The sequence below is a fragment of the Quercus lobata genome, chromosome 11, assembly GCF_001633185.2.
Source record: "Quercus lobata isolate SW786 chromosome 11, ValleyOak3.0 Primary Assembly, whole genome shotgun sequence".
In the NCBI taxonomy this organism is placed as follows: Eukaryota; Viridiplantae; Streptophyta; class Magnoliopsida; order Fagales; family Fagaceae; genus Quercus; species Quercus lobata.
In genome coordinates, this window is record NC_044914.1 from 55,833,546 (window position 1) to 55,854,692 (window position 21,147).

General features: G+C 41.2%; 1 protein-coding gene and 1 non-coding gene across 2 annotated transcripts; one reads left to right on the plus strand and one right to left on the minus strand.

Moving 5' to 3' along the window:
- Window positions 1-15,896: 15,896 nt before the first annotated feature.
- LOC115969706 lies at window positions 15,897-16,003 on the minus strand. The gene has a single exon (XR_004087054.1). It is a non-coding gene; the product is annotated as a small nucleolar RNA R71 (small nucleolar RNA).
- A 58-nt stretch (window positions 16,004-16,061) lies between these two features.
- On the plus strand, window positions 16,062-17,372 carry LOC115967204. Its single transcript, XM_031086262.1, has one exon. It carries the CDS (start codon window positions 16,062-16,064, stop codon window positions 17,370-17,372), a length of 1,311 nt encoding a protein of 436 aa, XP_030942122.1.
- Window positions 17,373-21,147: the final 3,775 nt, after the last annotated feature.

Below are 21,147 nucleotides of genomic sequence, written 5' to 3' on the forward strand. Positions count from 1 at the left end.
CTTCAACAAAGAAGCACTTTCGATCGACGAAGCCGACGACAAGATATTGGTAGCAGCATTCACAAACGGGCTGAAGGGGGGTAAGTTTTTGTTCTCCCTATACAAAAACGACCCCAAGACCATGTCGGAGGTCCTTTACAGGGCCACCAAATATATGAACGCTGAAGACGCACTATTATCGAGAGAAGATAGGCCCAAGAAAAGAGACCGACAGGAGGATTCTCGACAAGACCAGGGACGGAAGAAAGGAAGGATGGGAGACCGGAGGGAGGACAGACGTCCAAAACCCGTGGGCGGAAGGTTCGCGAGTTTCACTCCTCTGAACGCGCCGATTGACCAAGTCCTAATGCAGATTAAGGACGAAGGGTCCTTGACGTTCCCAGGAAAGCTGAAGAGTGACCCCAGCAAAAGGTCTAGAGACAAATATTGCCGCTTTCATCGTGACCACGGCCACGACACGGCCGATTGCTACGACTTGAAGCAGCAAATCGAAGCACTTATCCGACAAGGGAAGCTACAGAAGTTCGTCAACAAGGGGAGAACGGATCAACCCCCAAAAGAACAACACCTCCGCCGAGAAAACGAGCGACCAAGACCCCCAATTGGAGACATAAGAATGATAGTCGGAGGGACTGCTGCGGCCGGATCGTCAAAGAAGGCTCGCAAAACATACCTTCGGACGGTACAGAATGTCCAGTTGACGAGCAGAGTGCCAAGGATAGCAAACGGAGAAGAACCTATTGTTGGATTCACGGAAGAGGATGCACGGCGCCTACACCATCCACACGACGATGCCCTCGTCGTCAGCGTGCGGACAGGAGACTACAACGTGCACCGAGTGTTGATCGACAACGGCAGCTCGGCCGACATACTGTACTATCCGGCATTCCAGCAGATGAGGATTGACAGGGACCTGCTAATACCGACAGACGCCCCACTCGTTGGTTTCGGAGGAAGTAAGGTATTCCCTCTGGGCTCGGTAACGTTACGGGTGACGGTAGGAGATTACCCCCAACAAATCACCAGGAACGTGACATTCTTGGTGGTCGATTGCTCGTCCGCCTACAATGCTATTCTTGGACGACCTACGCTCAACTCGTGGAAGGCGTCAACATCAACTTACGCCCTAATGGTCAGGTTCCCAACGGAGTATGGGATAGGAGAGCTACGCGGAAGCCAAGTTGCCGCACGAGAATGCTACGTCGCTATGATGGAGATGCAAGACCAAATCCAGGCCTTGAACATAGAAGAGCACCGAACGGTGGCGGAACCAACAGAGAAGCTGGAGGAGATAACTCTTGACAGTTCCAATCCGGACAGAACTACCAAGATCGGAACGCTTGCCAAACCAGAAATCCGTCAAGAGCTCGTAGCTTTTCTGAGGAGCAATAAAGATGTGTTCGCCTGGAGTCATGACGATATGCCGGGAATCGATCCCTCCGTCATGGTACACAAATTGAATGTACTACCCTCATTTCCACCCGTCCGACAAAAGAAGAGAGTGTTCGCGACGGAACGCGACCAAGCCATAGCGGAGGAGGTCCGTAAACTCCAAGAGGCAAGCTTCATCAGGGAAGTCTACTATCCCGATTGGCTGGCGAATGTGGTAATGGTAAAGAAAGCGAGCGGCAAGTGGCGTATGTGCGTGGATTTCACCGATCTTAACAAAGCGTGCCCTAAAGATAGCTATCCCCTTCCAAGAGTCGACGTCCTAGTAGACTCGACGGCTCAACACCAGTTATTAAGCTTCATGGACGCTTTCTCGGGTTATAATCAGATCCGCATGCACGAGGCCGATCAGGAAAAGACTTCGTTCGTAACCAGCCAAGGACTATTCTGCTACAAAGTAATGCCATTCGGCCTGAAGAATGCGGGGGCAACATACCAAAGGCTGATGAACAAGATGTTCGCGCAGCAGATCGGGAGGAATGTTCAAGTCTATGTCGACGACATGCTGGTGAAGAGCCGGAAGGAGGAAGCCCACCTCGAAGATCTTAAGGAGACGTTCGGTACGCTACGATCCTACAACATGAAACTCAATCCGGGAAAATGCGCATTCGGCGTAACGGCAGGCAAATTCCTAGGCTTCATGGTATCCCAGAGAGGGATTGAGGCTAACCCGGACAAAATCCGAGCCATACTAGAAATGGCACCCCCGCGAAATGTGAAGGAGATACAAAGCCTTAACGGCAAGATAGCGGCGTTAAATAGATTCGTGTCGAGAGCCACGGACAAGTGCCTGCCCTTTTTCCGCACACTAAAGAAATCATTCGAGTGGACGGACGAATGTCAGCGAGCGTTCGAGGAACTAAAGGCATACCTATCCTCACCACCCCTATTGAGTCCCTCGCAACCTGGCGAAGAACTTTTCCTCTACCTGGCTGTCTCCTCTGTAGCCGTCAGCGCTGCTTTAATTAGAGAAGAGGATAATACACAGAAACCGGTATACTACGCCAGCAGGGCGCTCCGCGGCGCCGAAGAAAGATACCAACCTATGGAAAAACTCGCTTTCGCATTGATAACGGCGGCTCGCAAGCTGAAACCTTACTTTCAAGCCCATACCGTGAACGTAATGACCGACAAGCCCTTGCGAAGGGCACTGAGCAATCCCGAAGCCGCGGGTCGACTGACGTTGTGGGCAATAGAATTGAGTGAGTTTGATATCAAGTACCGTCCGCGTGTAGCCATCAAAGGACAAGCTGTAGCCGACTTCATAGCAGAGTTTACGCGAGACGAGGACAAGGGGGCAGGAGAACCCCCCAAATGGAGCATCTACACCGACGGGTCCTCCAATCGGCGAATTGGAGGGGCCGGCATAGTGTTGCTATCACCAGAAGGAGACAAGATCGAATGTATGGTCCGTCTCGACTTTCCCATTACCAACAATGAAGCAGAGTACGAAGCAGTGGCGGCAGGACTCGACCTGGCCAAAGCCGCCGGAGCGGAAAGTGTAGCCGTTCATTGCGACTCTCAGGTCGTGACCAATCAAGTAAACGGAGAGTATGAATGTAAGGGGGAAAGGCTGAAGAGATATCTTGATCAAGTGAAAGCGAGAATCAACGGGCTAAAAGCAACGGTCGTACAAATCCCCAGAGGAGAGAATGAGCTCGCCGATCGCCTAGCCAAAGCCGCTTCAGCAGAACATGTGACGACACCGGGTAATGTACTTTCCTTTGTTCAAGTCTTCCCACTAATAGACCCCGACAATATGCAGGAGATACGCTCCGAAAGAAACTGGACTACGCAGATAACTTCATACTTGAAGGACGGGTTACTGCCCCAAGAGAAGCAGGCAGCGAGGAAATTAAAAGTCCAAGCGGCGAGATTCGTCTTGATAAAAGATATTCTTTACAAGAGGGGTTTCTCCCGTCCTTACCTAAGATGCCTCGGGGTTGAAGAGGCCGACTACGTAATGAGAGAAGTACATGAAGGAATATGCGGGAACCACTCTGGATCGCGGTCGTTGGTGCACAAACTGGTACGGGCTGGGTATTACTGGCCAACCATGCAGAAGGATGCCGAGTCTTACGTTAAAAGCTGCGACAAATGCCAGAGGTTCAGCAATTTTATCGGCCAGCCAGCTGAGGAGCTGACCCCTATGACGGCTCCATGGCCGTTCGCCCAGTGGGGACTGGACATCATGGGACCTTTCCCAACGGCTGTAAGGCAGCTGAAATTCTTGGTGGTGGGTATTGACTACTTCACGAAATGGGTAGAAGCGGAAGCCTTGGCCACCATTACAGAAAAGAACATTAGAAGTTTTGTTTGGCGGTGCATTGTATGCAGGTTTGGTATTCCCAGAGTCCTTGTCTCGGATAACGGGAGGCAGTTCGACAACGGCCACTTCCGGGATTTCTGCGCACAGCTAGGAATAAAAAACCACTACTCATCACCCGCCCATCCTCAGGCCAATGGCCAAGTTGAAGTCACGAACCGATCCCTGCTAAAGATTATCAAGACTCGGCTCGAGGGGGCAAAGGGAATATGGCCCGAAGAATTACCAAGCATACTATGGGCATACAGGACAACGGCGAGGACTCCAACAGGAGAGACGCCATTCCGACTGACATACGGGAGTGAGGCGGTCATCCCCGCAGAAGTTGGCCTCACAAGTTACAGGGTTCACAACCATGACGAATGCAGGAACGACGAATATATGAGGCTACAGCTGGACCTGATAGATGAGGTAAGGTCGACGGCGGAGCAAAGGATCGCAAGATACCAGGATCGCATGGCCAGAAATTACAACTCCCGGGTCCGACACAGAGACTTCCAAGTAGGAGACCTGGTACTCAGGAGGGTCCTGGGTGCAGCTAGAGACCCTACACAGGGAAAACTCGGCCCCAACTGGGAAGGACCTTACAGAGTCACGGCATGGAAAAGAAAAGGAACATACCACCTGGAGACTACGGAGGGGGAGAAGCTACCGCATCCATGGAATGCTGAGCATTTGAGGAAATACTACCAGTAATAGTAACACGGCGAGCGGCAACCAATTTTCCATTTAGCTTTTATGAACTTTTTATAAGTTTTTTCTGTAAACTGTGTTTCTCTTGCTACAATCTTGTCGTGCCTTTCTTTTTTAAGCCCAAGGGGGGCAGGCACTTTTCCTTTACGCATCTCTATAATTAGATACAATTATGATCTTCTTCTACTTGGATGTCATTACAATTGTCCTCAAAGTTCACGAATGCTAGTTAAAAGTCCACAAAGTGGACGAATCAGCATAACAGTGAGTAACTCTACAAGTCCATGAAGTGGACGGTACAGCCGCCACAAAGTGGACGGATCACCCAAAACGGTGTAAAAATTTACAAGTCCACAAAGTGGACGGATCATCCCTAAGGGGTACAAATTTACAAGTCCACAAAGTGGACGGATCACACCTAACGGTGTATAAATTTACAAGTCCACAAAGTGGACGGATCATCCCTAACGGGGAAAATTTACAAATCCACAAAGTGGACGGATCACACCTAACGGTGTATAAAATTTACAAGTCCACAAAGTGGACGGATCATCCCTAAGGGGTACAAATTTACAAGTCCACAAAGTGGACGGATCACACCTAACGGTGTATAAATTTACAAGTCCACAAAGTGGACGGATCATCCCTAAGGGGTACAAATTTACAAGTCCACAAAGTGGACGGATCACACCTAACGGTGTATAAATTTACAAGTCCACAAAGTGGACGGATCATCCCTAACGGGGGAAAATTTACAAATCCACAAAGTGGACGGATCACACCTAACGGTGTATAAATCCACAAGTCCACAAAGTGGACGGATTACCCCTAACGGTGTAAAAATTTACAAGTCCACAAAGTGGACGGATCATCCCTAAGGGGTACAAATTTACAAGTCCACAAAGTGGACGGATCACACCTAACGGTGTATAAATTTACAAGTCCACAAAGTGGACGGATCATCCCTAACGGGGGAAAATTTACAAATCCACAAAGTGGACGGATCACACCTAATGGTGTATAAATTCACAAGTCCACAAAGTGGACGGATCACCCCTAATGGTCAATAATCCTACAAGTCCTTAAAATAGACGGTATAGTATTTCCTATCAATAAGGTGGAAGGGTCCGATTAGAAGTTCGAAATGCTTTAAAGTGAACGGATCAACAGACCGGCTTGTCCAAATTAATACACAAATAGACGGAGAGAAAAATCCTTAGCGGATACAAATACTTTACCAGCAACAAAAATATGCGTAAACATATATATTGAAAGAAAAATATTGTTCGGTGCAAAAGCTAAATTAAAACAAACCGTCTTCAAAATACAGAAAACATAAAAAAAAGGGGACGGATCCTCCTCAACATTTACTACAAATTAATCTACTTTTTTCGGCTCTTCAGCTGGAACGTCCTTCGACGGAGCAGACTCTCCTTCGCCCTGAACAGCATCTTCACCAAACAGGTCTTCCGTGTTTTCTGAAGCGACGGGCAGAGCGGATGTCTGATCTTGGTCATTGACGGTTATCATGGACACGTCAAGATCCGGGTAGGTCTTCTTTATCTGACGGAGGGCATCGTCAAAGCCTTGAAGGAACGAACCCCCCAGCTCCTTCAATAAATCCAAAGAGTTGCGATACTCGGTGACGGCATCCTCTCCGGCTTGACGGAGTTTCTTCTTTAACTCTTTCACCTCCTCGTCTTTACCCTTCAAGGCCTTCCCAGCTTCTTCCGTCCTCTGTTCGAACTCTTTTCTGGTCTGCTCAGACAGTTCAAACTTCTGCTCCATTGTGGACTTCCACTTGTACAGTTGACTAAGCTCCTCCTCCGTCCGCTCAGCCTTTGTCCGTATACGTTCAAGAGCCGCTTCACGGTTGAGGCAGCGATCCATCAAGCCCTTCATCATGACCAAGGACTGAAATTGACAAAGTTAAAGTGTTAAATAGAAAACAAAGAAGTGGACGGGCATACACTGACAAAAAAAAAGGGTACCTGCCCAACGGCGAATAAACCCGTCTCCCCCATTGCTTCCGTCGAATGATTCCCCAGATCCTCGTAGTCCTCTGCCGAAATTATTGACTTGAGTTTCTCCAAGGCATACTTCGAATCGTCACGGAGAAGGGAAGGAGGTTTCTCCTCGTTGACGGGAGGGGCACGCATTAGGCCCTTGTCGGTTCCATGTTTGGCTTGGGTGACGGTCTTAACGCCCTCAGCCATCAAGCCCACCACGGGCTCCAATGAAACTTTCGGTTGCTTGTATGGACGGTCAGACTTTGGCGGCTGCTTCCTCTTAGCCGACGACCCCGGCACCTTAGGAATGACAACTTCACCCGTCTTCTTTTGCTCGACGGCTAGTGATTTTATCATTGCCCTTCTCTTAGCGTCGTCCATTTCTACAAATACAGGACGGATTAAGATCATCCTTCGTTAAATGCTAAATTCAAGAGTAAGAGTTGACGGACTTACGTTTGTGTATTCTTTCGTCGTATGCAAGGGCCTCGCGAGTGGGTTCTGGACCGTCACAATACCAATGTATTGTTCTTGGGTTCACTAACTTGGCCCAAGTCCTTTCATCCGGCTTAGTTTTCCTGCAAATCTCTTCAAGGAAACTGAATTCCTCAAGGCTAACTTGCGGGCGCCGTCTACCTACAGAGAAAGACGGTCAGAATATACACATAGACGGATATGAAAAACAGAAGCAAGCTAGGACGGGTGCATACGCAGTTGATTTATCACCGCCCAGGTTGTGTCAACGGGTAGGTACTCCGTCTCCCCTGGATGGTTCATCCATCTGTTACCCTCCAGGAAGAAGTAGCGACTCTTCCAGTCTCTATTTGAGTCTGGGGTCTCAAAGATCACCTTCAACAAGGGGCTCCGACTAGCAAAACTATACATCCCCCTTGACCCAGAAATCTCGTCTGGACGGTAGCAGTGAAGAAATTCACGGACCGTCAGTCTCCTCTCTCCGTCCGACCATGCACCATAGAGAATCTCCATGGCTATGAAGACTCTCCAGGCGTTAGGAGATATCTGTGTGACGGACAACCCTAGGTAGTGCAAAAGTTCCCTATGAAGTGTTGAGAGCGGGAACCGAAGTCCTGCCTTCAACGCCTGCTCATATATTCCAACACCGTCTACCCCTTCATAGTAACACTTCTCTGACACATAAGGAAGACGGATGGAAATGTAGTCCGGTATTTGGAAGTTTGTTCTAAATGTGCTGAAATGTTTCTCCCTGATGACGGATGTGAACTTATGGAATGTCCACTCCGGCAACATGATGAACTTCCTCAGTCCATCAGCACCTACAACGGACTCCAGTGCCTGATTCCCATCGTCATCAGAACCCTCTATTTCAACTATCTCCACATCCTCATCTGTAGAGGACGAAGAGGAGGACGACGGACTCCTATCTTCGCCGGGGCTCTCTTGGTCTTTATGACCGGACGGGTATACATTCTCGTATTCCGCCCCGTCACGAACCACCGACTGGTTACTTGACGCACTAGACATTTCCTACAATTGACGATAAAACCTAAGACTGACGGGTTTGAAATCATTGACGGGTATAGTAAGCCTAAGAACAATGCATGGACGGAAATGTAACTTGATTATGTATTTAAACAAATACTTACCACACTTGGCGGATTAGAGGTGACGGTTGTTACAATCGGTATATTCTCGTCCACGACGGAGTGCTCTGACAAGGTTGACGGCTTCGTTCTGACAGTCTATTTCTTGTTAAAATGGTGAAAATGGGAGTGAGGCGCCTTATATATATATAGGAGATGCACGGAAGACGAAGCGACGCCTCGATCCTATACAACGGCCACTCAGAGATTGACACGTGGCATTCTCAATCAATGTTGACAACCTGTCAGGTTACATCAACAAAATTGTACTCTTCACGTAACCGTCAACTTGATGGGTTTTATTCTGACGGGTTGATCCACAGGAGACCGTCATCTTATATTGCATGAACCCGTCGATCAAATTATTCTTTCTTTTTCTCACGGATATGTTTCCGTCACATAAATACCCGTCATGCCCCTACGATAGGATCGTCACCCCATTGATCCTTTGGCCCAAAAAAAAAAAAAAAAAAAAAAACAGACGGATCATTGGGGTGAAGGGGGCAACTGAAGATGATAAAATATAGCCTGTTGGGCCTACCTTAATGGGCCTGACGGATCAGGGCTGTTGTAGTTGTGTAAAGATGGTCCCACGCGCTGTGAAAGCCCATCGCCGACAGACTCGGTAGGGGCCCATGATCCGGAATCTCTATCGCCTATAAAAGCCCTAAGATCCAGAAGGGGAAATCCTGGCCCACTACGTTTTGGAAAATTGGTATCAGAGTCCCACATTGGAAAGATCTGGAAATCTAAAAAAGAGCCCTCTCTCCACCACTATAAAAGGGCCGACATTCTCGCAAATCGAGGAAAGATAAAAAATTGACCCCTCTCTAACGCCAAAAAGGACGAATTCTGACTTGACCGTCGGAGAGTTTTAGGCCGGCCCCACACCGGTGCTCTCTAAAGGTTTTCTCTCGATCGTTTTTGCTGTGCAGGTTCGCTCAGAGTCGCGAGTACGGTGTGACCCATTGGTGACAGATTTCTAACATCATCATATATTATGCGTGGAATCAATGTTCCTCGAAGTTTTGTGCAAGACTTAAAGAGTCTCACAATAAAAAATTGAAATTATGTGTTTCCTCTTGCCTTGAGGAGTTCAGTACAGTATTGTCCTGAGCTAAGGTATTTGCCAGGGATCAACTTTTTGTTTGCTAATACTTTTTTTTTTTTTTTAATGGGTTAAAATAGAAGATTTAAAAGTTAGTAGGTGAAAAGAAAATGTAAAATTAAAAGTTAGATTTTAATTTTTATAAAACCTAGTTTTTAGATCTTTTTTTTCCTACTAATTTACTCATGTTTTTAACAAAGGTAGTAATGGGAGATAAACGGAGTTAACCTCAAGTGGGTAAAATATCAATTTTTAAACCACAGGTAGGTAAAGTTTTTTTTCGAGCAAGTCAGGTGGGCAAAATGTAATTTTCCAAAAAAAAAAAATAAATAAAAGGAAGGGTATTTAAGTAATTTTTTTATGGGTCAATTTTATAATTAATATTATTAAGGGGGTTTTTAGAATATAAGGTTGAAACCCTAACTATATATAATCTAATTTAAGTCAGCATATAATGACAGATATTTTGAGAGAGGAGACTACCTAAAATACTCAAGTGGATAAAGTATCAATTTTTAAACAACAAGTAGACAAAGTGTTTTTCGAGCAAGTCAGGTGGGCAAAATGTAATTTTTCGAAAGAAAAAATTTAAAAGGAAGGGTATTTAAGTAAATTTGTTTATGGGTCAATTTTATAATTAATATTATTAAGGGGGTTTTTAGAAAATAAGGTTGGAACCCTAGCTATATATAATCTAATGTAAGTCAGCATATAATGACAGATATTTTAAGAGAGGAGACTATCTAAAATACTCAAGTAGAGAAAATTTAACTACACAATTGAGGTAAGATCCTAAGAATCTCTTTCTTATCAAATTTAAACTTTATTTGGAATTAGAGTATTTTTTTTTTTTTTATGTGGGTATTTTGGCTAGTAGTGAAATTATTTAATTATTCAAAAGTTTTAATGATGCAAACGAAGAAAACTTTTGATTTATTTTCAATAAACTAGATGCTATTATTATAGAATTTTTTTTATTTTCAATAACTTAAGGCCTGTTTCATATATGTGTTTAAACATATATTTTCAGTTTTTAAACAATATTATATATATTTTTACATATTTTTTCACTTATACATAATTTTAAAAAATACAAATCACATTACCAAAACAACGGTACCGTATGGCACTTGATCTTTATCTATGCCTTTTGTTGCGTTGAGCGGAGATAGAATTTGCAGATTTTTAGCCTTGATGAGACAAGTTTCAACACATCCAAGGAATAGTACCGATTTGATGAGTCGAGATCTGACAAGTTAAAAAAAAAAAAAAAAGAGAGCAACACGTTTTTTTTATTATTTATTTTATTTATTTTTATTTCTACCACCTGCCACCATTATCATCTTTGGAGATGATGACAACTCCAAGTGCAAACTAAAAGTCACTTGTAAAAGAGAGCAACACGTGAATTACTCTTCAGGTACATGTTTTTTTTATTTATTTATTTTTTATTATTATTTTTTTTTTTTATTTCTACCACCTGCCACCATTATCATCTTTCGAGATGATGTCAACTCTCAGTGCAAACTAGGCCATAATTTTTTGATTGGAAATCTATAATTTTTCACTATTAATACCCTAATATAACAGTATAAGACTTATATAGAATTCATCAAGGTAAAATTCTTAGAGAATCTTATTTGCCATAGTCTCCTTGTGGACGTCTAAGCCTGGAGTTGGTGTTTTAGTCCTGATAGGTCTTTGGTAAATAGTTCTTTCTATTAGAAACTATCATGGCAAGTCCATTTTTGGAAGTAACTGATACCACTAAATCTGTTTTTGACCTTTCTCTTCGAAAGTTTACTACAAATAGGCTAAACAACTTGTATGAAATTTTCCATGTACCTGAGGATAGTAAAATCCCTATTACTGATTTTCCTATTATAAATCCTTATACTGTGTTTGATAAACCTCAAGTCTCTTTCAAAAAATCCATAAATAAATTGTTAGGTCCCTCTCAGTCTTCTACTGTAAAGGAGTATGTCCAAGCCTCTGAGTTTGACCAGTATAATATTCCACTAAGTGAAACAGAAAATTTCATTACCCTTGCCCTTCCTAGAGAATTTGTAATCCCATGGTAGAAACAGGGATACAAGCACCTTCACTTTGGAGCAGTAAGGCTAGCGCTAACTTTCCATGGAAGAAAGGGACTCCCTGTAGTCTCTAGAATTTCACTTCTTGATTCCAGATTTTTGGAATATCAAAATGCTATCATAGGGACAGTCCAGACCACTTTAAATGCGGGAACAATTTTTGTTACCCTTTTTCCTAACTTCAATATGTCTCTTAAGGACCCTCATCTTTGTGATGCTCTTAAAGTACAAGTCCAAATTATAGGAGCTTCTCAAGTGCAAAATACATTTGCTGCCACACTTCACCACCAGTTGGCTTATAGACTTCAAAATCATGCTTTTGACATGGCAGTTCCAGACATAGCCCAATCCAATGATGCGTTGCTGATTCAAGTTGATCCGGGAATAACACCCATGTGTACTTTTGTCCCAAGACAACTCAGCAAAGATCAGATGACTTCTCTTTTTCCAGAATCATGGATTACGAAATATGAGATGCTTCATCAATCAACCAAACCGATTCAGTCAAAAGATCATCTCTTTATCAGAAAAGCAAACGGTGAAGTAGAGACAAAATTCTTGACAGAATCACCAGAGAAGAAGGATGTAACAGTCTTTCCAACTTAAATTGCTATGTTTCAACTAGTATCCTATGTTAGAGAAGATGGTCTTCAAATCAAAGCATTTCAAGAAGACGGAAAGCCTTGTTATGAAGGGAAATCACCCTCTGGTCACATATGGTGAGACATTTGTGATTGTGTTGATTGCTAGGAGGAAGAAGTTTTTGAAGAGGATTATTCCAGGAGAAAGAAAAGATCTTCCTAGCAAAAGCTCAAAGAAAGATATGAAGCAGGAGATCCAGAAGTTGACCTTCTGGGAGAACTCTTTGGAAAGTTTGATTATTATGTTCTTTATCCCAAAACCAAAAAGCAAACCTCTCCTTCTCCCCCTTCATGTAAAGAAAATCATGACCAAAACCAAAAATCTCCATTAATCCCATACTACCAGAAAGTTCTTCCCCAAAACTCAAAATACCAACCCCTTCCTACTGGACAAACTCAAAAACAAGAACTTTCCCCTTGTTATATGTTTGACCAAGCCTCGCCTTCCTATTCCCAGAACTTTCCTCCATTAGAAAGCTTTAACCACCCCCAAACCAATACCAAACATGTCTAGAAAATAAAAAATCATGTTGAAACTAATTCAGATGGAACTAAGAAACATGTTTCTTTGGCAGAAGCAGCTTTAAACTGGCAAGCGGAAAATGCTGTAGCACAAAACAAAGCCCTTTCAAAAATCTTGGATAACCAGCAAAGGATGGCTGAAGCAGTTACTCATACCTTTTCATCTTCCAATTCTCTTATTGAAGATTTGAAGAAGAAAATCAAGGCAGTTGAACAGGAATTGGCAATCATTGCTTCTACAGTCAAGGACTTGTCTGTCTCCTTTCCTCTTATTGGACAAAAAGAAAAAGAGAAAAAGCAGTTGTTGCTAAAACTCCAATCTATGGAAGGTTCACAGAAAGAAGCTACTCAGATTCTCCCAATGCATGTTCATACGCCCTACCAGCCTCGAGAATTATTATATAAAGACCTAGCTATGCCTTCGACCTCACCATTCTTACCAGCCTCTCCTTTTCAAAACCTACAACCATTAGTCATGACGCATCCTAATCATAATCCTTTTAGACCAAGTGGAATTTTCCCCAGTATTACAAATCCAATTCCACCCTAACCAGAACCACAAGCTATCCCTCAAAATGACATTTCTCCCATGAAAAAAGATAAAGAACAAGTATACCAATCCCCAAATCCAACTGTTGGTGCTTCTTCAAGACCCCCAGATATGAACATGTTGGCTGTGGACCCTGATCCCCCAAATCCAATTTCATCATTCCTAAAAACCCTTACCTTTAATGACTCAAGAGAACCTCTAGTGCTTCCAGTAATTGAGGATACTGACCTTGGCCTGGAAGAGGTGCTTATGGCGAATGATGAACCAAAAGTAGAAGAAGATGATGTTCTTCGCCCTAAAAAGCCTCCATCCCCTCCACCAATTTTTCCTCCACCACCCTTTATTCCAGAATACCAAACAAGGTTGGATTACTCGCCAACTACAGATTCAAAACATTTGTTCACCCTAGATAATGCTCCTCCTTCCAGATGGCATGATGAGATCTTTAGCATGTATTCCTGGGGTATTGCTGAACTTCAAGCCTCGAATGCCACTGTTGCCTAGATTATTGCTAAATTTGTGGCAAGGATTACAGGAAGACTAAGAGAATGGTGGATCAATTGAGGAGAATACAGAAAAAGACAGGCAGCCCAATGCAACATGTTGGAAGATTTTTTCACAATTGTCCATAATGAATTTCTTGGCTCACTGACTCATTACACAGAAGTAGGCCGAGAAGAATTTCTTGATGAAATGTTGCTCATTTGAAAGGAAAGATTTGGAGAAACATTTTGACAGAATGTCAAGGAGATACTACTCTTTTAATGGTATGGATGATGTTAACGTCAAGCATACTTTTCTCAACTCCCTTCCTGAACCATTAGGAGATGAAAATCTCCGTATGATGAATCTCCAAAAAATAACTTTGCAACAAGCTTCCTTGGGAGAAATTTATCAGTATGTGCTCATTGCTTTGGAAAAGCTCTGTAATCAGAGGAAATTTCTTTTCGAAATTGACAAGGTCCATAGCAAACTTAAAGACAATTGTAGGAGAAAAGACTTGCAGATAAAGTGCGATGAGAAAATTTGTGCCTATCCACAAAAAAAAAAAAAGAAAAAAAAAAAGAGATCATTTCAAAAAATATTTTGGAAAGAAGAGACATTATGCAGGAAAAAAGAAAAAAAAAACTTTTAGGAAGAAAAAATGGAAGTTTCTTAGAAGGAAGCAATTTAAAGGAAAAACTTCGAAAGTCTACTTTGTATGCAGAAGACTAGGTCATTTTGCAAAAAATTGCCTGAAAAAGGAAAAAGCAGCAAAACTTCTTGAACAAGCCCAGATCTATGCAAATGATATTCCTTTCTCGGATATGGAGTCACTTTTTTCCTTGGATGATGATTACTCCCCTCAAGCTTTGGCAGTCATGGCTTATTCTACTTCGAAAGAAGACTCAGATCCAAATAGTGAATATGATTCAGACCCAGAAATCCAAACCATTTACACATCCCAACTAATTATAGCTCCCCTGACCAATCCAACCCCCACAGCCCAAGTACACCTTCTCCTTGATACTTGCTCTAAACATCTAGAGCAGTTGATTTTACCTAACAAATCCCACAATTTATTCTTCCTAATTATTAAATTCTAATAATCTCCCGTTGATGATTAAAAATTCCTTAAGTATTCAATATCTTCTCTTGAATAATATCAAAAATATCTTCAAATAACAATTCCATATCTCTATGTGAATTTAATTAATTGGAGACTCATTATGTACTTTGAATTTTCTGAAAAATCACACTAATCGCAGTAAAGCATCTCTACTTTCGCTCAACTAATGGTGTTTAATTCTAGAACTAAAATAGGAAATCACCTCTCAGTCTCATTGTAATTCTATTGATCAAACAATAATTCATAAAAAAAATAGTAAGCATTAAGAATAAGAATTAAACACTCGATCATGGAAATATTAAAAATAAAATAACTTAGAAAATAAATTGTGCGTTCATTGCTAGACTACATCACTACTCTAGATCCATTCTTATTATATTTTTACACTGTTAGATTTTTACGCTTTGTTAATTCTTTTTATTTGTAGATTTATTTTTATTAAATAGTTTAATTTAATTCAGATAGTAGAACATTTCATTTATTTTCGATTTTCCAAATATTAATTAATTTAGTGAATTTTGGTATTCAATAACATAGTTAATCCCTGTGGGTTCGACATTCATTTTCTAAAAACACTTTACTACTTGTTATGATTCTGTGCGCTTGCAGATTATTTTTCAAGAACAAGTTTTTGGTGCCGTTGCCGGGGATTAACTATTTGTTATTGATATTGATACTAGCTAGATATTTACTACTTTGGATTTTATTTTATTTATATAAAAAAAAATTAAATTAGGTGCATCTGAGTTTGTTTTCTATATTTTCAGGAATTAGAAGTGCATGACCCGATCTAAACTGTTAGAGCATACACTCTTTGATCCTGAAATTGAAAGAACCTTACGTCAGCTCAAGCAAGAAAAGAAGAAAGAGGCCAACACATCTCTATCTAATATGGCCGATCAAGAGCAAAAGGCGTTAAGAGATTATGCTACGCCCTCGGTCAATGGAGCTACATCGAGCATAAGGAGGCCAACCATACAAGCCAATAATTTTGAGATCAAGCCGGCCATCATTCAGATGATACAGCAGACTGTCCAGTTCAGGGGGTTGTCACAAGAGGATCCTAATGTCCATATTGCAAATTTTTTGGAAATTTTGATACTTTTAAACATAATGGAGTGACAAATGATGCGATTCGACTAAGACTTTTTCCCTTCTCACTTAGGGATAAAGCAAAAGTTTGGTTGAATTCTTTGCCACCTGGCATCATTACTACATGGGAGGAGTTGGCACAAAAATTCTTAGCAAAATATTTCCCTCCCGCATAGACAGCAAAGCTAAGGAATGATATCACCACGTTCATCCAATTTGAGGGTGAATCATTCTATGAAGCATGGGAGAGGTACAAAGAATTATTGCGAAGATGTCCTCATCATGACCTTCCAGCATGGCTTCAAGTGCAAACATTCTACAATGGTCTAGGAGCTAAAAACAGATCTATGGTTGATGCAGCAGCTGGTGGAGCTTTAATGAGTAAAACTCATGAGGCAGCCTATGAACTTCTGGAAGAATTGGCATCCAACAACTATCAATGGGCTATAGAAAGAGCAATGCCAAGAAAGACAGCTGGAGTTTTAGAACTTGATTCTATTACCTCATTGGCGGCACAAATGGCAACTTTGTCTCAACAACTAGGTAAAATGAATGTTAATGCTATTCAAACTAATGTTGTTTGTGATCATTGTTCAGGAAATCATTCAAGTGCTGACTGCCAAGTGGGAAATCCTTTTGCCCAATTGAGTTATGGACAAGCAAATTATGTGTCAAATTTTCAATGTCAAAATAATCCATACTTGAACACGTACAATCCTGGATGGAGGAATCACCCTAACTTCTCATGGAGCAATAACCAAGGGAAGGCTAAACCACCTCAGCAATTTCCACAGCAAGAGAAGAAGCCGACACTTGAGGACATGTTCATGCAGTACTTGCAGAAGATAGATGTGGCAATCCAAAACAACTCAGCTTCAATCCGTAATCTTGAGGTGCAGATCGGTCAGCTCTCAAGCATGCTCACAGAAAGAACTGAAGGAACTTTGCCAAGCAACACTGTCACCAATCCGAAAGAACATGTAAAGGCAATATCATTGAGAAGTGGACGAACATATGAGGAGCCAAAAGTAACAAATGCCAAACAAGATGAAGCTGTAGATAATGAGGAGTCAAAGATGAAGGAAGCCGAGTCAAAGATGAAAGAAGTGGAGCAAGCTGAGAAGATTAAGGAGAATGAAAGAGCTTCAAAATCCAGAACATCCTGGGAAGTTATTTTTGAGACTTATTCTCCTTCAATTTATGATCCACCAATTCCTTTTCTGCAAAGATTAAGAAAAAACAATGTGGATGATCAGTTTTCTAAATTTCTAAGTATATTTAAGCAATTGCATATTAATATTCCTCTCATTGAAGCTTTGGAACAAATGCCTAAATATGCTAAATTTTTGAAGGATATTATATCAAAGAAGCGGAAACTGGAGGAGCATGAAACAGTAATGCTGACAGAGGAGAGTAGTGCAATCTTACAAAAGAAGCTGCCACCTAAGTTGAAAGATCCGGGGAGTTTCACTATCCCTTGCACTGTAGGAAAATCTTATTTTGATAGAGCTTTATGTGATTTAGGGGCAAGTATTAATCTAATGCCTCTCTCTGTTTTCAGGAAATTGGGTCTTGGAGAAGTAAAGCCGACCACTATCTCTTTACAATTGATAGATAGATCTATTAAATATCCAAGAGGAGTCATTGAGGATGTATGAGTAAAAGTTGACAAGTTCATCTTCTCGGCTGACTTCATTGTCCTTGATATGGATGAGGACGAGGAGATCCCTTTGATATTGGGTCGACCTTTCCTTTCAACGGGGAGAACCTTAATTGATGTCTAGCAAGGAAAACTTGTTTTGAGGGTCGGAGAGAATGCGGTTACTTTTGATGTATTTAAGCCAATGAAATTTCCTTCCGAGACACATTCTTGTTTTCAAATAAGTGACCGAGACGTGATCATGGTCGAGGAGACTTGTGCAATTGATTTTCTAAAGTTACCACTTGAGGTATGTCTTACTCGCTCTACACCTGTTAAATTCAAAGATGAAGAGGTTAAAGAGTGTGAAAGATATTTGGAGGCTACACCACTCTTTCCTCCTTTAATGCAACCAAAAGTAAAAGACTTAAAATCATGTCAGCCAACATCTCCACCATAGGAACCACCTAAACTTGAGCTCAAACCACTTCCATCAAATTTAAGGTATGCTTTCTTAGGCCAAGACTCTACTTTTCTAGTTATTATTAACAGTTCTTTGAGTGATGTAGAGGAGGAAAAGTTGCTGAGAATCTTGCGGGAACACAAAATGGCTTTAGGTTGGACCATCTCTGACATCAAAGGAATTAGTCCTTCAATTTGCACACACAAGATTTTAATGAAGGATAAATATAAGCCGATTGTCCAACCTCAGAGAAGATTGAATCCATCAATGCAAGTATAAAGAAGTGCTGAAGCTATTAGATGCCAAAATTATTTATCCTATCTCGGACAACTAATGGGTAAGTCCAGTACAAGTCGTCCCAAAGAAAGGTAGAATAACCGTGAACAAAAATGATAATAATGAACTCATACCAACAAGGATGGTCATGAGATGGCAAATATGCATAGATTACAGAAGACTTAATGATGCAACTCGGAAAGATCATTTTCCTTTACCTTTTATTGATCAAATGCTAGAAAGACTTGCAAGGCATGCTTATTACTGTTTTCTGGATGGATACTCTGGTTGTAATCAAGTAGCCATAGCACCTGAAGATCAAGAGAAGAACACTTTTACTTGTCCATATGGAACATTTGCATATAGGCGGATGCCTTTTGGCCTTTGCAATGCGCCAGCCACATTTCAAAGATGCATGATGTCCATCTTCTCGGACATGGTGGAAAATTTTTTAGAAGTCTTCATGGATGACTTCTCTATCTTTGCATATTCTTTTGATAATTGTTTGTCTAACTTATCTTCAGTTTTGCAGATATGCGAGGAGACAAATTTAGTATTGAATTGGAAAAAATGCCACTTCATGGTAGAGGAAGGGATAGTGCTGGGCCACCGAATTTCCTCTAAGGGAATTGAAGTTGACAGAGCAAAAATAGAAGTGATTGAAAAACTCCCACCACCAGCCAATGTGAAGGGCGTGAGAAGTTTCTTGGGACACTCCGGATTCTACCGACGGTTTATTAAGGATTTTTCCCAAATTACTAAACCTCTTTGCAATTTGTTGATTAAAGACACTCAATTTGAATTCTCTGATGAATGCTTATACGCTTTTGAAACACTGAAAAAGAAATTAATTTCAGCACCTATAATTGTGTCACCGGATTGGAATTTACCGTTTGAATTAATATGTGATGCTAGTGATTATGCTATAGGGGCTGTTTTAGGGCAGAGAAAAGATAAAAATTTTCATGTTATTTATTATGCAAGTAGGACCTTAACAGAAGCTCAACTGAATTATGCCACTACTGAAAAAGAATTATTAGCAGTTGTTTTTGCTTTTGACAAATTTTGTTCTTACTTGATAGGTTCGAAGGTGATTGTCTTCACCGATCACTCTGCTCTGAAGTACTTGCTTGCAAAGAAGGATGCTAAACCAAGATTGCTTCGATGGATTTTGCTTCTACAAGAATTCGATTTGGAGATTAAGGACAAGAAGGGTATTGAAAATTTGGTGGCAGATCACTTGTCTCAAATGGAGCTTCAAGGTATGGATGATGAGCAGCAATTTCAAATAAAAGAAGCATTCCCTGATGAGCATTTGATGGCTATACAAGTTGTTCCATGGTACGCCAACATAGTCAATTACTTGGTGTCACGAATTCTATCTCCTAGGATGACATATCAACAAAAGAAGTTCTTCTCCGACTTGAAATATTATTTTTGGGAAGAACCTTTTTTATACCAGCACTGTACGGACCAGATAATCAGAAGATGTGTGCCCGAGGAGGAGATGGAGAACATACTCAGACATTGTTAATCATTGGAAGTTGGCAACCACTTTGGTGGTGCAAAAACAGCAGCAAAAATTCTACAATCTGGGTTTTATTGGCCATCTATTTTTAAAGATGCATTTAAATTTGTTAACTTGGGTGATCATTGTCAAAGAGTTGGAAATATTTCTAGGAAACATGAGATGCCTTTAAACAATATTTTAGTTATTGAATTATTTGATGTTTGGGGTATAGATTTCATGGGTCCTTTTCCATCTCATATTCTAACAAATTTGTTTTGGTGGCTGTAGATTATGTCTCCAAATGGATGGAAGCAGTCACCTTGCCGACTAATGATGCGAGAGTCGTAGTGAATTTTCTACGAAAGAATATCTTCTCCTGATTCGGCACTCCAAGGGCAACCATCAATGATGGCGGAAAGCATTTTTGCAATCTAGAATTTGAAGTACTACTGACTAAGTATGGAGTTACACATCACGTGGCAACACCATACCATCCTCAAACGAGTGGACAAGTCGAGGAATCTAATCGAGAGCTGAAGCGTATATTGGAAAAGACCGTGAATATCTCTCATACAGACTAGGCAAGAAAGTTAGATGATGCTTTATGGGCCTATAGAACAGCATTCAAAACACCGATCGGGATGTCACCGTACCGGCTCATTTATGGAAAAGCATGCCATCTACCGGTGGAGCTAGAACACAGAGCCTATTGGGCGACAAGGATACTGAACTTTGATCTACAAGCAGCTGGCGAAAAGAGAATATTGCAAATCAATGAGATGGATGAGTTCCGCAATGATGCTTATGAGAATGCTCGAATTTACAAAGACAAAACTAAGAGATGACATGATAAGCATATTCTAATTAGGGAATTCGAAGTCGGGAAAAAAGTTCTATTATTTAACTCAAGACTTTGACTTTTTCCAGGAAAGCTGCGCTCTCGGTGGTCAGGACCGTTTGTGGTAACCCAAGTTTTCCCCTATGGGGCGGTTGAAGTCCATCATGAAAAAAAAGGGACATTTAAAGTAAATGGACAGAGATTAAAACCCTATATGGATGGAGACTTTAACTCAGAAAAATGCTCCTTTGATCTCATTAGTAAATAAGGATGAGAGGATAACGTCTAGCTACAGACGTTAAATAAAGCACTTTTGGGAGGCAACCCAAGTTTTTTTTTTTAATTTTTTTACTTTATTTTTTTCTTACCTTATTGTTTTTCTTTCACTTGTGTAGGATAATAAGAGACCAAAGATCTTGCATGGTACACGCTTGCACCTAAGAAAAATTCAATAAAAATAAAAAAAAAAAAAAAGTCAGGGGAAATCTTCCTTCTCTCTTTCTCATCTTTATTTAACGTTTGTCTTCCTTTTTCCATTGAGGACCAAATGAATTTAAGTGTTGGGGAAGGGGATTTATTTTTAATTTTTTAAAAAAATATGCCTATATAAAAATGTTGAAATTTTATAATTTGGAATCATTCATCATGCGTTAAGTCCATTGTTAATTCTTTACTTATCTTGTTTAATTGAATGATATTAACTTGTG